General features: G+C 51.2%; 1 protein-coding gene across 1 annotated transcript in view; it reads left to right on the forward strand.

The window, feature by feature from the left end:
* Window positions 1–6,371, forward strand: part of Crtac1 (cartilage acidic protein 1) — a 143,058-nt gene extending 136,687 nt beyond the window's left edge. The window contains exons 12-15 of the mRNA XM_041660677.1: window positions 1,495–1,640; window positions 2,278–2,320; window positions 4,548–4,691; window positions 5,121–6,371. Of these exons, the coding sequence (XP_041516611.1) occupies window positions 1,495–1,640; window positions 2,278–2,320; window positions 4,548–4,691; window positions 5,121–5,239 (452 nt within the window). The 3' untranslated portion in view covers window positions 5,240–6,371. The remainder of the gene's footprint in view (window positions 1–1,494; window positions 1,641–2,277; window positions 2,321–4,547; window positions 4,692–5,120) is intronic.
* Window positions 6,372–15,376: the final 9,005 nt, after the last annotated feature.

Genomic DNA, 15,376 nt, shown 5'->3' on the forward strand with positions numbered 1-15,376 from the left:
GGGCTGCAAATTTGAGTCTATGAATATTCCTCAAGTCTTTGAGTTATTTGTGGCTTCAGTCAGGCTGTAAAATGTATTCATGGAGCTGTTCTGTCAGCATAGGTGAGAAACACTTGCTTTTGTCTCCTTTTTTTAATGGAAAACGTTTGCTTTTCTCATGAGCCACTTAATTTGGGCCCTGCACACCCTAAAAACGCCAGATTCGTGGGCCTCACGATTTGGCTTCAAAACAGAAAATCTATACTTGGCCCTCTTCAGTCTCTCTCCCACCCCTGCTCTAGGAGTAGGGGTGGCACTCAGCAGTCAGGCCCCTGAGCAGCCCCCTCTGACTAGACAGAAACTTGGGGCGGTCCACCCAGTGGATCTATGGGAGGAGCGGGGCTCCGCCCACAACTGCCAAGCACTGCCTGCCTTCCCTGGTAACCTGAGAACGGCCCACAGGTGAGGGCGATCAACCCCCACCCCCACATCATTACTTTTAGCCAGATCTTGCCACAGGCTAGCCTGCTTCCTTAGGCAGGAGCTGGGCACACCTAGACAGTGCCTGAACACCTGACCAATCTTCCCAGCCCAGTTTTTGCCATTGTTACAGCATGCTGCTCTCAGGATGTGCGTGGCGAACTCACAAGGGACACTGTCCGGGCTTCCTGGGTATCTTCTGTAAGGATCACAGATCCGCAGAGCAGCCTTTCTCTACCCCATCTTTCCTGGGTCTTACAGCTCAGCTCAAGAGCTCCTCCCCAGGAGTTTGTCCCGGACCACTGAACAGGACCTTGGCCAGTCTCTGGGTCTTTTCATCACAAAGCTTGGCACTATCTAACATGATTTATTTGTTTGTCTGTTTGCTTGCCTCCCAGATGGAGAGGGAAACCCATGAGGGGACATTCCCAGTGACTTAAAAAAAAAAAAAAAAAAAGGCTTGGCTCCTAGCAGAGCTCCATCAATAGAAATATCAGAGGCATGTTCAGAAGGGCACAGCGAGTTAGCTGCAGAGCTAGGACTTGTCCCCAGGACTCCCAGCCACCTGGCCCTCATCATGTTCCTGCAGCTTATCAAGCAAGTGACAGCCAGGATTTGAACCCCTGGCTCTAAAGCTATCCTGCTTACCATCAAGCCTTACAGCTCCCTGAATTCAGCCTCCTGCTGCCTGACCTGTTGGCTAGAATAAAAGTTCTCCAATACAGCCACCACTAGCATCATGTGGCTGTTGAGTTGTAAATTAATTTCAATTAAGTAAAATGTTAAATTCAGTTCTTCAGTCACTCCCATCCTGCATGTGGCCACTGGCTAGTGAGCTGGACAAGGCCAACTCCATCACTGCAGAGTGGTCGATTGGACGGTCTGGCCCCGAGGAGGAGCTTCCTCAAATCTATCTTACTCCTCCCCGCGGCCCTGGAAAGAGTGCATTAGCCACTCTCTCTGTTAGCATGCTTCTGCTAGTACTCCAAGAGGCCCTCTCTCCTCTGCTCCTGACCCCTCTCCTTCCTCCAACAGGAAGGGATGAAGCCAGCAGCGTGGAGGTGACATGGCCAGACGGCAAGATGGTCAGCCGCAGTGTGGCCAGCGGGGAGATGAACTCAGTGTTGGAGATCCTCTATCCCCGGGATGAGGACAAACTTCAGGACACAGCCCCACTAGAGGTGGGCCAAGACCTCTGGGCCTCAGAGTCAAATATATATATATGAGGGGGGGGCAGCACCACCACCCATTATCCTAGGGGTGAATCTGTAGACTCGCTCTCTAGAATGGGAGAGATGAAGGCTCCACTTGTAGTTTTACAACCTGCCGTACCCACACCTCTTCAGCTTCTCACAGAATTCTGGAGGGTTGGCAGGGCAGCGGGGTTTGCACCCATTTCACAGGGGAAGAAACCAGAGGCCCAGAAAGCAAAGCCAAGGCCAGCTAAAGCTACATAGCCAGTTGTGCAGTGGGTTGAGAACCAATCCCTAGTCTCCTGCTGCCCTTGTCTTTCCTGAATACCTGAAGAGACCTCCTATTGTCCTTGGATGAGGCTCAGACCATAAACTAGGATCCTTGAGGGTACGGTCCTGGTCCAGCTTCAGGTCTGTGTCAGGTGCAGGGAGAGTTTGAATGACATGCTCTGCCCTCCGCCTCAACAACATATCCATTAGTGTAAGGCAGAATAAGAGGGAGGGAGGAGGGGCTGCCCTCAGGCTCAGGCTAAGAGCAGTGACAGACAGCTACCGTGTGGCTGTGACAAGGACCTGAGATGAGGTCTCTCAACTCACAAGTGTCTCTGCTTCTGCCACCTTGCAGTGCGGACAAGGATTCTCCCAGCAGGACAATGGCCATTGCACGGGTGAGTCGCCTATAGGCATCAGAGGACGGGGCAGAGGCTGGGATCTTCCTGGGGACTCTCAGGCTGACCTACCAAGGCCCGAGACACAGACAGTGGCTAGAGAGATAGGGAGAGGAAGGTGCCATCGGTCCTTAGAGATCCAGTTGCCAAGACAGTCACCCTATACCTCACCGAGGTGAGAGTGACTTTAACAACTGCAGGCTGACTCATTCCGCTGCTGGGCATTGGCAGTCCCTGCCTGCCATGAATAGCAGGAGAACAAACCTGCGGATGGCACACGCTGCCACACAGACACTCAGACAGCGATGGATAAGCCTCACCCTGCCAGAAGCAGAGCAGAAACATTCTATGGCCAGACTGAGGAGCAGTCAGCCAGGAGGCTGACAGACCCATGGAGGGGGAGCTAACTGTAGGAGGCATTCGGGCACAACAGGGTGTGGACTGTGATCACCGTGTAGACAGGAGACTGCAGCCGGGTACAGTACAGGGAAGGCTGGTAGCTTCCAGATGCCAGGTCAGTGAGGGTCTCATGACTTTCTCAAGTCTCCCAATTACGCTATGAGGGGGGGGCCATCTAGCAACCCAGGGTCCATAAGATGTCCAACCCAAAGCCTTACGTCTTGATTTGTAACGAGGACTTTGGGCGTGGATTCTTTCTTCCTCAGACCCAGAGAAAATAGACACAGCCCACTCTTGTGGAGCTCACAGCCAGGAAACAGAGTGGCCTGCATACAAACAGCTGACGACCATATATGTGGGCCAGGGATGACATGCGCTGGGAGGCGCCAAAGGGAGTGTTAATCATCTGGGGTAGATCCCAGGTGGCAGACAGAGAAATCGGGGTCAATCTGGAACCTGGGGGACGATGAGTAGGACAGCCACAGAAAGAGGGGTCAGGGCGCCCGTGGAGAATACTGCCTGGGCACAGGACTACAGAATGAAGTATGGGTGCCTAGGGGAAGACGTGACTCCCCCATACTGCCCGTGTGCCACTCTGGTCACATGAGAATGCACAGCACAGGCACATAAAACTTTGGAGTCTTTTCTACATGCTGAGAGGACCCTTTGAGATCACTGGCCCGGCAGCTCTTCCTTTCTGTCACCCAGAAGGTCCCCTACATGGTACTAAAGCACCGTGTCCGGCTCTGGGGATGCAGTCTAGTTCCTTACCTGAGGGGTTCTCATCCTGGTGGAGGGGTCAGACCTCAGACACAGGACTCCGTGGTGTTAGAAAGTGGTTTAGGGACCCTGTCAGCTAGGTGCAGCACAGGGACTGTCTCAGTAGAGAAGTCTGTAAAGAGCCACTGGTGAGGGGCTCGTAAGGATTAGAAGTACCTGCCCCAGAAGGAGCTGAGGGGAGAACACAGGCCAAGGGCACAAGCTCGTCACAGAGATGTCAGAGGTGGTGTTATGGTTAAAATGAGGTAGAGGGTAGCACAGGTCAAGGGGGGACTTGAGGATTCCAGAAGGAGTCTGGACTTTGTTCTTAGGTCCTTGGGAGCTAAGTAGGAGAGTGACCTGATGGGATTCACGTTTTGAAAAGATCACTCTGGCTGCTGAATTGCAGGCTGGATTGAAGGGAAGCCTGGAAGCCAGGAAAGCCAGTAAGGCAGCCGCTGCAGACATCCAGGCAAGAGACCGTGGGGGTTGGGCATAGGGTGGTGGCAGTGAGGAAGGTGGACAGATGAGAGGCCTGCTTCGGGGCAGAGTAAATTGCATCGTGGGGTGAGGAAACGGGAGGCTGGGGAGATAAGTCTGATTTCTGCTGGTGTGGCTGAGCAGTTGGTGGTGGCATTGACAGAACTGTGGAAGATGGAGAGGGGACAGAAGAGGCTTAGGGGCTGAGGGAAATCAGAGTTCCATTTTGGAAATGATCAGTCTGAGGTGTGTATTAGACATCCAGGTGGAACTGCCATGGAGGCCATTGGTGATTGGATTCACAAGCGTGGAGCCCAAAGGAGAGGTTATGGCTGGAGGCAGGAAGTTTACAGTCGTCCACATTTAAAGAGTTTATCTAGAAAAAGTGTGATCTATAGAAAGGACCCAGGACCGAGCCTGAGCGCTCCCAATATGCAGGACTCAAGGACAGGAGGAGCACTGACGTGGAGAAACAGGCCCAGCAAGGAAAAGGGACATACCCGGGATCACAGGTCAGGCGGACAGACAGATCCTAAGGAAGGACACACTGCCCACCTCTCCCTGGTGATTGGCTCTCCTTCCCTTGCAGACACCAACGAATGCATCCAGTTCCCGTTCGTATGCCCTCGAGACAAGCCCGTGTGTGTCAACACCTATGGGAGCTACAGGTGCCGGACCAATAAGAGATGCAATCGGGGTTATGAGCCCAATGAAGATGGCACCGCCTGTGTGGGTGAGTGGAACTCTGGCCACATTCCGTAGCAAAGAAAACATGCCTTGTCCCTGGGAGTGCAGGGCTCTCCGGGTGGGCTCCAGACCATGGTCCTTAGCCCCTGCTTCCCCCTGGACTGATAGAGGCTCCTAGAGTCACGTTCACTCTCCAGGGGAGACCGTGTCAGGCTTGGAGAGGCTCCCTCACTTCTGCTCCACTGAAGGGCCCCGGGGTGCTGGGTCCTGGTCCTGTGGTTCTCACTCCCCTCACATCTCCTGAGGCAAGTGTTCTGGCCTGGAGGTCAGCCGGTGTTCTCGTAGCTGGGGTGGAAGCTCATCCAAGTGACCTTTGGCAGAATTTCTGAACTGGTGTTTGTCTTACCTCCTTCCTCCCAACCAACCCTCTTCTCTTCCCCCGTTTTCTACCTCCCCACCCTTTCGTTTTTTGCAGCTCAAGTGGCCTTTTTAGGTGGGTATTCTTCGGCTGCCTTTAGAATCTCTGAGCCTCTCTCTCAAGCCTCATATCTTTCGCTAGGCCTTGGACTTTACCTTCAGTTATATGCACTTTAAATTCCATCAATAAAGGAAAAAAAAACAAAACTCACAACCTTTGTGGAAAACTATATCTCTCCTGCTGCCTACCTCTCTCCACACCCAATAGATTCTGCCACGTGCTCCTTCAAGTGGACAGTGGGGGTGGCCATCTTTGAGAAGGGAAGTTTGGGAAATGCTGGCGTGACCCTAGTTGTTTGTGAAGCCTTTCTTTGCATGTTTTCTGAGAAAACAGAAAAGGAAAGTGTCTCCTCTACCCCATCCCTCGTTCCTTCCGAAGAACCAGGACAGTCCAGTCATTTCTGTATCTTTGTGAGCTTCTTATTTTGCCCTTAACAAAGATGGCTCCCAGGCGGTTGCTTGCTCAGTTGATTCAGTGATGTATCATGTGCCTGCTCCTTTGGCCTGTGCTGTTGCTGCTTTGTACAACCTGATTTCCTATGATTATGAAAGCCTTATTGCGTTGGTGGTGGTGATGGGAAGGGGAAGGGTGGCCCTTTGGGGCTCTTGATAAAAATGCTTAAGTTTGAACGTGCCAAGTCTTCCAGCCTCTTTTCTGGAGAAATTATGTCAATAAACTCTCGGCTACATATTAGCGCCTAGCTAGTGGGGGCAGGGCGCCTGAGCCAGAACATGCTGGTTGGAAAGCTGAATTCACTGGGCCACTTCCACCAAGAGGGACGTGAAAACAAGCCACAACCTAAGGGGAGCACCAGGTCCTGGCACCAGCCGTGTGAAACAGCATTGCACTTGGAGGACCAGGCAAGGAGTGTGGGGTGGGCGAAGGGCAGACCCAGGAGCAGTGTCCTCGGCGGCTCACTTGGGGGCATTCGCTTCTCCACTCTGGGTCTCCATTCCCTTTTCATAAGTGGCAAGAGAGTTGGGTCAGTGTATCCATTCACCTCCTTTCCTCCCCAGCTCCTCCCTGTGCCACCGTACATAGGTGTGGCTAATCTCCAACAGTCCTGGTTTTCAGAAAGAACCTAACCACCCAGCTTTTGCAGTATGCTTAGGAACCTGGAAGCGCCTGTAGCCAGAGCACCCTTTGGGGTGATGTAATACCACAGCACATGCTCTCTCTCCACCAGCTCTGGTAGTGAGGGCACATTGTAAATCACAGATATATTCTTCATGGGGGGAAAAAGTCGCTTGAAGATATAATAAAATCATGCTTAAGAATGCAGCAAGCCTTTTAAAAACATATTTAGCAAAAAACTACCCGTTTCTGATACCGTAATAATACTCCCAATAAATCACAAAATATGAATTCCTTGTAGCTCGTGCTGTTTTTACACTCGGAACCAGAGCTTAAATGAAAAGTTTTAAAATGAAAACCGCTACAATTTCCCTGGGAAGCACATAACAACTTAAAAATCACTCCACTTCCACCGGTGCCATCCCTGCGTATCGACAGAGAATTAAAGATCTGAAAGGGCCCAGACATGAGCCTCAGAGAGATGAAGTGATTGAGGTCGCCCTGCCCAAGGTCACAGAGCCAGCTGGTCCCCATGCCAGGCCTGCGGACCTTTCCCACCTCTTGTTGAGGGTGAGTGGCACGCACTCGCTGCTTAGACGTTTCCATGTTCTCCCCAGAAGCTGCCGCCTTCTCAGAAATGAGCAAGCGGATCTAAGATATAGAGATGAGGAAGGCCCTCGGCCTCGCAGACTGGCTGCAAAGGCAGCGACTGTAGGAAATAACAAGATAACACGCTCCATTGACTGCCCCCACACAAAAGCGTGAGCAATGGAGGTGGGGGTCGGAAAAGCTAGTGAGGCAGCCTGCCAAGGACACCAGGAGCTTCCGAGTGCCAGCTAACTTCAGCGGCTGCCTGAACTGCCTGGCACACTGCGTTTCAGGTCGCTCTACCTTGTGGGCAGGTCAGATGAGTCACAAAGGGGCGTCCCAGGCTCCCTAGCTGTTAAGGGAATGCAGAGTTAGAAGGTATCCCATGGGGTACATGCATTCAGGAGCTATTGTCTGAACCCCTGCTCTACAATAGGGCCTGAGCAAGGCTCTAGGTTTATAATGGTGAGTAAAGATAACACGGTTGATACGCCCCACACACACTGCCTTCCCTCTAGCCAGATGGAAAAGCCAAGCATCAGGGTGGGAGGGGGGCTTTCTTAAAAGTCTAACTAGATTCACGGGTTACCGCACGCAGAAACAAACTCCATCCATTCATTCATCCACATGTTCATTCAGCAAGTGTTTATTGAGACCCTCGTGGGTATTCTTGTGAGAAAGATGACAAGCTCCCTCCAGTGAGAAGGTCAAGCCTTCTACACCCAAGATGATTTCAGTGGGAAAAAGAAAACAAGGCTAAACTCTACTTGGCCTGCCCCCAAGCCCAGGGCCCACCACTTGCCAGGAATCCAGGTATTCGAACCAGGTACCTCTGGCTCCAGACCTTTGCTGCCTGGGCATTGTCAGCCACAGATATGTTGGCCAGACCAGCACTCCCACCCCCCATCCCCCATCCCCATCTTCCCTTCTGGTTCCTCTTCCTGAGACTCATGGCATCTGAATCCTCACTGTCCCCTTCTGAGTATCTGAGAGCGCACACACGCGCACACACACACACACACACACACACACACACACACCTATTTTTCTTATATTGAGCACACATACACACACTCACACATACACTCATCTATCTTTCTTCCATCCCATAGGCCCACCTAGGTTCCTGATATCTTTTTTAGTTTATGGTGGAATTTGTAAAAATTAAAAAATAGACAAGACCTTCAGGGCAAGTGAATAACTCATGATGTCCTCCAACTAAGCCAGGCCCCATTTTTTTTCAAGAGAACCCCCCAAAATAATAACTGCAATAATACTACCACTTTTATTCTGTCTGTGAAGCCTCCTCCAGGAATGTCTCCCCTCAGAATGAAATAAGAGCTTTCAGTGAGTTAGCTCCATGTGTCTGGGGCAGATATAAACTCTTTACAAGAGCCAACTCGCTTAATCCTTGCAGCAATCCCTAGGGGAAAGTGCTATAATTATCCCAGTTACTCGGATAAGTTAAGTGTTTCCTTAGGCTCACACAGCTGGGACAGGCAAAGGTGGGATGGCATCCCAGGCAGTCTGACTCTCCCACCTGCAGGCTTACCTGCCATGCCTACCCACTTGGTCCAGGTAGCCAACTGGTTTGTGCAAAAGCCACATGTTTCCCAGAGTCAGGGTCAGGTGGGAAGGGAGAAAGAGTCCCCAGAGAGCTGAGATCTGGAGAAGTCGTACCAAGGTCACACCAAAGCCTGAAGGAAGAGCAGGCCACACCCATGTGGAGAGCATCCTCATCAGGCCAGCTTGGCACTTTCTCCAGTGCAACGTGGAGAACCCCACACCAGGCCACCTCTATCGCCACAGTCGCTGGCCCTACTCTGGGAAGGTGCCATTCTGAGGGCCAGGAGTTGGATTATGAGTCACTCTGGCTGCTATGGCCCCCTCCCAGGGCTTGGGCATCACATCCTGGCCAATGCTGCTGGACCGAGCAAGAACTCCATCACAGCCTCCAAGAACCACATGGAGGCAGAGAAAGAGCACTTCATTATCTCCAAGTACCAGAGATTCCAGACTCTACCAGACGTCCAGCCCAGGAGGACAGTCAAGTCCCTCCCCTTACCTCCCTGCCTACGGTCACCAGTGTCTCATTCCTTTTGTGAAGCTAGTGGCCAAGCCACAGGGAGTCAGAAACCTGCCAGGGGCTGATGTTGTGTCTCCTTGGCAACAGCACATCCTGGAAGGAGAAAGAAGGATAGCTCGGGCTAGTTGACAGGAGAGATAATCCCATTGTCCCTCACCCTTAGCAGCTCTGTCCTCTTAAGCACTGCTGTTGAGCAGTGAAGAGATCGGAGAGAAGGCCATCCAAGGATGAGAAGCAAGAAGAGACAAGAACCTCCTCGGGTGAGAAGCTAACATTTACGGAATGCTCACTATATGCCAAGAACTTTACATGCATGTCTCCATCAATCCTCACACCATCCCACAAGGCAAATTCTACTAGCCTACTCCATTACCAAGGAAACTGAGGCTCAGGAGGAGGAAGGTACACAAAGTCACAGCTCGCTGAGGAGACCCCAGACTCTCTACTCCGCAGCCTGGGTTCTCCAGCCTTGTGCTGCCAATCTCCAGGAAATGTGCGCCTGAGGGAGTCATGTAACCAATTGTTCACTTGTATTCAACTGCACACCCACCAAGTGCTGTGCATGATTCTGGTGGCTTCAGATATTCATCTGTGACGACAACAGGGGACATACGGCAAGGCATGTTCACATAAACACAGGTAGGGGGCAATGGGGAGGGAGTTCTTGTGCACTAGAGAATGCCAAGTGTGTCAGGGAAGATGAATGGCATGAAGGCTATTTGTGAGTTCCTGGGTAGAGGCAAGCTGTTGTTTTAAGTAAGGTGGGCCAGAGTGTTCAACCTCTGGAGGGGAAGGGAAGGCATTTGAAAAAAATTTAAAGTAGGTGGAGTATTCTTGAACCGCAGTTTCTTGTCTGTAAAATGGGTATGAAGTTGACAGTTATTTATTAAACTTGAATTTTAGCACTAACCAATACCTCAGTTATTGTATTAAACTTGGCACAGTGCCTGGCATGGAGTATGCCTCCAATAAATTAGAGATCTGATTATTAATAAATACCAAAATCGATGATGGAGCCAGGTTCTATCTGATGCCAAAACTCCCATGCTTCCCCACCTAGAACACCCAGTGGTGTGCAAGTGGAGATTTGGATATGGCTTACCCCAGGATGCTCGCAGGTTAGTGAGAAAGAGATTGCAGGACCACAAACGGCCATCAAGGGGCAAAGCCTACCTCCCCGGTCCTAAGGTATGCCAGGTTCGGCATAGTGCTCACACAGCATCATTCCCAAAGAGAACAGTCATACAATAAGGTAAATGAAGCAGAGCGGGCATGAAGTCAACTGTGCCACACAGGGCAGAGGTTTCTGAGAGCCACGGACTTTTCTAGACATACTCCATCAACACTAAGAGACTCCGCAAGCGTTTGGTGCTGAGGCACCCGAGAAGTCATCTAGTCCTGCCCTGTTCTTTGCAGAGAGGCCAAGGACCACAGACTCTGCTGTTTGGTAGTCCTCCAGCTCTGGGCCACACTGCCCATGGCTCTTTCGAAGAGCTCAGGCCAGGCCACTCCCCACTTCCTTTCCCAGAAAGCTCCAGTGTATCAGAAGCATGTGGCCACAGTTTGGGGAGTAAGTGGGTAGTGCTGGGCCCTCCCATCAAGAGGCAGAAAAAAAAGAGTCCTGCACGCCATCCTGCAAGCACCCAAGATAAAAGGTTCCCACGCCAGGAGGCACCGTGAGACCGAGAGTAAGGAGCCAGTGAGGAGAATGCCATCACTTCCTAGGAAGCCCTGCTCAGAACCCGGGTGCCATACTGCCGCCCCAGCCTGTGGGAAAGAAGAAAACCCGACTGCAGCCAGTCGTTCCCCTAAAGATAGCCCCTCTGTATGGCCCTCCCCAGAGCAACCACAAAGAATCCTACCTCAGAGCGGTTGGATGCCTCTCCAAGCTAAGAGCCGACTTCCTTCCTTCTGTGGAGCTGCTGGGGAAGGAGAAACACACCCTAGCTCCCGGATGCTCCTGCATGGCAAGGGAACAGGCACAAACCAAATGGAGGAAGGCAAACTGGGCGTGCAAACCAGATGTGCAAATCAGATGTGCAACTCAACCCTGCTGTTCCAGGTAGATAACAGGAGAGAGAGAGAGAGAGAGAGAGAGAGAGAGAGAGAGAGAGAGAGAGAGAGAGAGGGCTTTGGGACTGTCTCCAGAACACAATCATTAGAAAGTCACAGTACCTCAGCCCATGCCGAAGGTTTCCCATGTGCCAGATGCCATGTTACTCTAGAGACCTAGCATAAGACCCAGTGACCCTTCTACCCATCTATCCTTGAAATTCTCCCCTCACTAAGAGACTCTGGGATCAAAGCCTCGGGTTCATGCCAGGCGGTCCACCTCCACACTCTGAAATGAAGCAAGGCATTTCCCCTCTGAGCCTCGGGTTCTTCATCCACAGACAAAGGCGGGAGTAACAGCCCTGAGGAAGGGCAGCGAGGCTCCCTCCAGGTTGGCACAACAACCGACCGATGGAATGTGGGGCTGGTTATAAAATCTGTCCCAAGCCCTCCAACTCCTGGTTTCACTTCTCGCAGGCCCTGATTTTACAACAATCCATAAGTCATTAACCAAGCCACACTAGACCTGTAAGACTCCTTCCCAGCAAGACCCATCCGTCACTCAGTTACAAATGCTGACTTCATTGGGGAATGGGCTAAACACTGAGTCTTTGCTTTGAAGAGTCCAGGCCTGTGTTTTGAACAGCTCAGGGGAGCACAGGGCCAATCAGTACTCATCCATTCTCCTGCCTCTCCAGGGTCTGCAAACATCCATCTCCGGCCCACAGCCCTCTCACTCCGTTCTGATCCATCAGTCATCTCCCTGAAGCCGTCTTCTCTGTATCCAACCACATATCTGTCAATCCACCTTTCCTCCGTCCATCCTTCCATCCATCCATCCATTCATCCCATGGTGCTGTACCCTCTTAAGACCTAGGCCTAGAATTCCAGACACACACCCGCCCCCCAGAAAGAAACCATGACAGTCCGAAAGGATTTTTCCTGCTTGAAGTCCTGACATTCAGGCAATATGAGTGATGACTGAGTCGAGGCAGAATGTATTTTTCCTCTCCCTCTCTCCCAGAAGATCATGAAGACAGCCACAAGAACACAGCCAGGGTGACCTTATTGAGAGCTGTTGCCAGCACGGGAGAGGCCAGACCCTTGCCTCTACCTTTAATTGAGTTATTTGGTGGCCATTTGCAGTTCAATTGTATCTATCTGCACGGCTTCTCAGCAGCCCAGTGCCCAGGGGCCTTCAGATTGCACAAGCTGCATCTTCTCCCTCTTCCCGCCAGCCAGAGATGGGCTGTGTCTCCCATTCAGTGCCAGAGGCGAGGCATTGTGACAGGCACCTGAGGCGGAGAGGGGAGAAGCAGGCCTGAGTCAGACATGATGCCCACACTTGAAAGGTTTACTGACTAATTGGGGGTAGCAGGGAAGGGAACTTCACTATATATGAGGCCTTGTAAGATATGTGTAATGTTTCCTCCTTCCCAGGCATCGAGCAACACTGCTCTCAGGTGGTAGCTGGTCCCCAATCACTTTTCCATTACAGAAATCAATAACTTGAATTACTCCAAAATAACGAGCACCTCCATCCCGCTCCAAAACTAATTTTTTTCTGTGTATGCGTTTGCCCATGTGCTTTACCCTGGGCCTGGAATCTGTCTTTACGAGTCAGCCCAGGTAGAATGGCATCGCGTACCTGACCATGGCATGCTAAGGTAGAATGCAGCAGGGCTCGGAGTCGGGGACTTAGATTGGAATCTTCGCTCTGAGTAGTTCAGCTGTGGGCTCTCACCAAGCTCCATAACAACCTGGAACATCGGTTTCCTCGTGTATAAAATCAGATCCCGAGTACAACACCCACCGGAGTGTTAGAAAAGCAAGCGGAGTAATGAGGCTCAGGAATATTCCTGCATGTATGAGGGAGTGAATCACTGAAGCCTTGGATAAATATCCGTTCATTCCACGTGAGTATCTGAAACCTGTGTCACCAGCTCATTGCATAGTGAGGTCCCAGTGTCACCTCCATAATAACATTCGCGTCTCACAATGAGGAAACCAATTACCGTTCACAACGATCACAACGATGCATTCTTGTATAGCTGCTGATTTACAAAGGAGCAAGCGTAGACCCAAGGAAGCTAAGGGAATGGCTGGGGGTCAGGGTGGGAGGTCCCTGGATGGGGCCACCCTCTGATACCTTCACAGTGGTTCATCTCCTCTATCGTCCCTGATTCAAAAGCAAGCCCTGGTGCTACCCCAGGATGCTATGCCCTGCATCCTGCATCCTGCAGATGCTGAAATGACAGGTCCTTTGAAGGACCTCTTGAAAGAAGAGCTGCAAGCACAACGTACTCTGCCCTTGGCTCTGCCTGGAAAAATAGAGCCTCCTAAGAGTCACCTGAGAAGAGACATGTGGGAACCCTCAAAGGCCACACTCTGAAAGCCAGAAGAGAGACATTACAGACCACCTATTTCACACAAGGCGTATTTCTAGCCATTTTCTGATTCTTCAAAACCAGTTATCCTTAACCTTTTGAGGTTGGTCCTATGTACTTTGAGAATCTGCTGAGAGCTATGGATTGTGTCTCCCCGATAAAGGCACTGATTATACTCATAAGTGCAGGATTTGGAGGTAGAGGTTAAGTGAAGGACTGGTAGCTGGGCGGTGGTGGCGCACACCTTTAATCCCAGCACTCAGGAGGCAAAGGCAGGTGGATCTCTGAGTGTTTAAGGCCAGCCTGGTCTACAGAGTGAGTTCCGGGATGGCCAGAGCTACATAGTGAGACCATAGTGAGGTTTTCTTAGGCACCAGGGACCTTCTCTTTTCACAGCCTTGCTCTCAGCATAACAAATACTTTTGTATATATCCACAACCCACAGCAAACGGGAGCCATGCACACGTGTGTATACATAGGTCATGCTGAGTTGCAATTGTCTGGTTTGACATGAAGCATATTAATAGATCTTCAATAAAACATGAATCCCACTGTTGTGCTTTCTCTTCCTATCTTGGAGCCAATAAACTTCTTTGGTTAATTCAATAAAACAGAGAAACATGCATAGATCTCGTGTGTGCAGTACAGTGAATTTCTAAGAGGTGAGATCCCTATGCTACCAGCTCTCCGGCCCCGAGGCAGAAGAGTGGGAGCCCAAGAGTTCCCAGACCCCCTCTCCTCCACCCCCCTCAAGCGAGGAACAGCCATGTCAGTTCTTTCTTCATAGACAACTGTGTCTGTCTTTGAATCTGTTCCAGGCTGTGTCTGATTGCGTTTGTGGAGCCAGTGTTTTTAATCCAGGTCTCAGGCTTGGGTCTGAATAATCGTGTAAAGCGTTTTCCTATTTGATGGCCGGGGAAACTGAGGCTTCCTGTAAGCCAGAGCTCAAAGTTTTGGTCGTGTTTGGGGCCACATCTTCAGCAGCTTGTCCTTGAGGGGAATAGAAGGCAAAGGCAAGGTGAGGGTGCTTCCTACAGGGACCACACGGGATATGAGAGGAGTGCCCAGACCAGCAGTTCCCAAAGCAGCTGAAACCGGCTGCGGAGGGAAAGAGTGGCTGCCTCCCTTGACCCACACCTATAGAAGCCGCAAGCAACAGCTGCTGGTTTAGCTAAGGTGGCTGAGGAAGTTTTGTAGCTTTTCTGCAGCCTTTTGGCTCTTGGGTGCAGTACGTGATCCCACCACTTGGCGGCACCTCGAACTTCTATAAACTCCGTGGTCCTCTTGTCACAAGGGCCCTCCCTATCTTTAACTAAAGCGAAGAAGTCAGTCTTTAACCAACAGAAGAAAGCCAAAGCATACAGCAAGGAAAGACCATGCACCAAAAGCGTGCATGGGGTGTGCCAGGATGGTTGTCCCCTTCAAATGGAACCAGGAATAACCTGTCCTTTGGGGTCTTGTGTCTGGTTGTTAAGGGGGAAATAGTGATATGGCTGCAGCCAGCCAGAGGGAACAAGCTTTGTTTGGCTTTAAGAACAGAGGCAGCAGAGAAAGCCACACTTTATCAGATCTGCACCGTCAGGCCTCCGCTGCCATTCACTGGGCTGTCCCTGGGGGTTCCACATGCCTGTAAGCACAGCCCACTCAGAATCCTGCGCTACTGGGGCACGGAGATGCCAGGCCTGCTTCAGAACCCAGACCCAAACAGCCCCAGGTCTTTCCCTGGGAATCTGCAGCTCCAGTCTCTGGGTAACTAGGGGGCCTTTAGAGTTGAATGTACCCCAGACCCTTTCTGCAGTTTGCAGGTTTCTTCTTAAAACCAAGCTCTGCTACTTCCTGTGTAAACTGGGGCAGTTGAACTTCCGTGCATGTGCCTCATCTGTAAGATGGGGATAGACGTTCACACCGTGGAAAGCTCACTAGGAGGCCTAAGCATGAAGGAGGTTGTGGCTGAGCCTAGCTAGGACCCGACAAACAATAAACGTTAGGCATATGCTAGCTACCGTTTTTCTTCCTTTTAAAAAAGATTTTCTTTAAGTATGTGTGTGTGTTTACCTGCACATATA

The sequence above is a fragment of the Microtus oregoni genome, unplaced genomic scaffold (assembly GCF_018167655.1).
Source record: "Microtus oregoni isolate MIOR12 unplaced genomic scaffold, Mior012 000012F_ref0000307, whole genome shotgun sequence".
NCBI lineage: Eukaryota > Metazoa > Chordata > Mammalia > Rodentia > Cricetidae > Microtus > Microtus oregoni.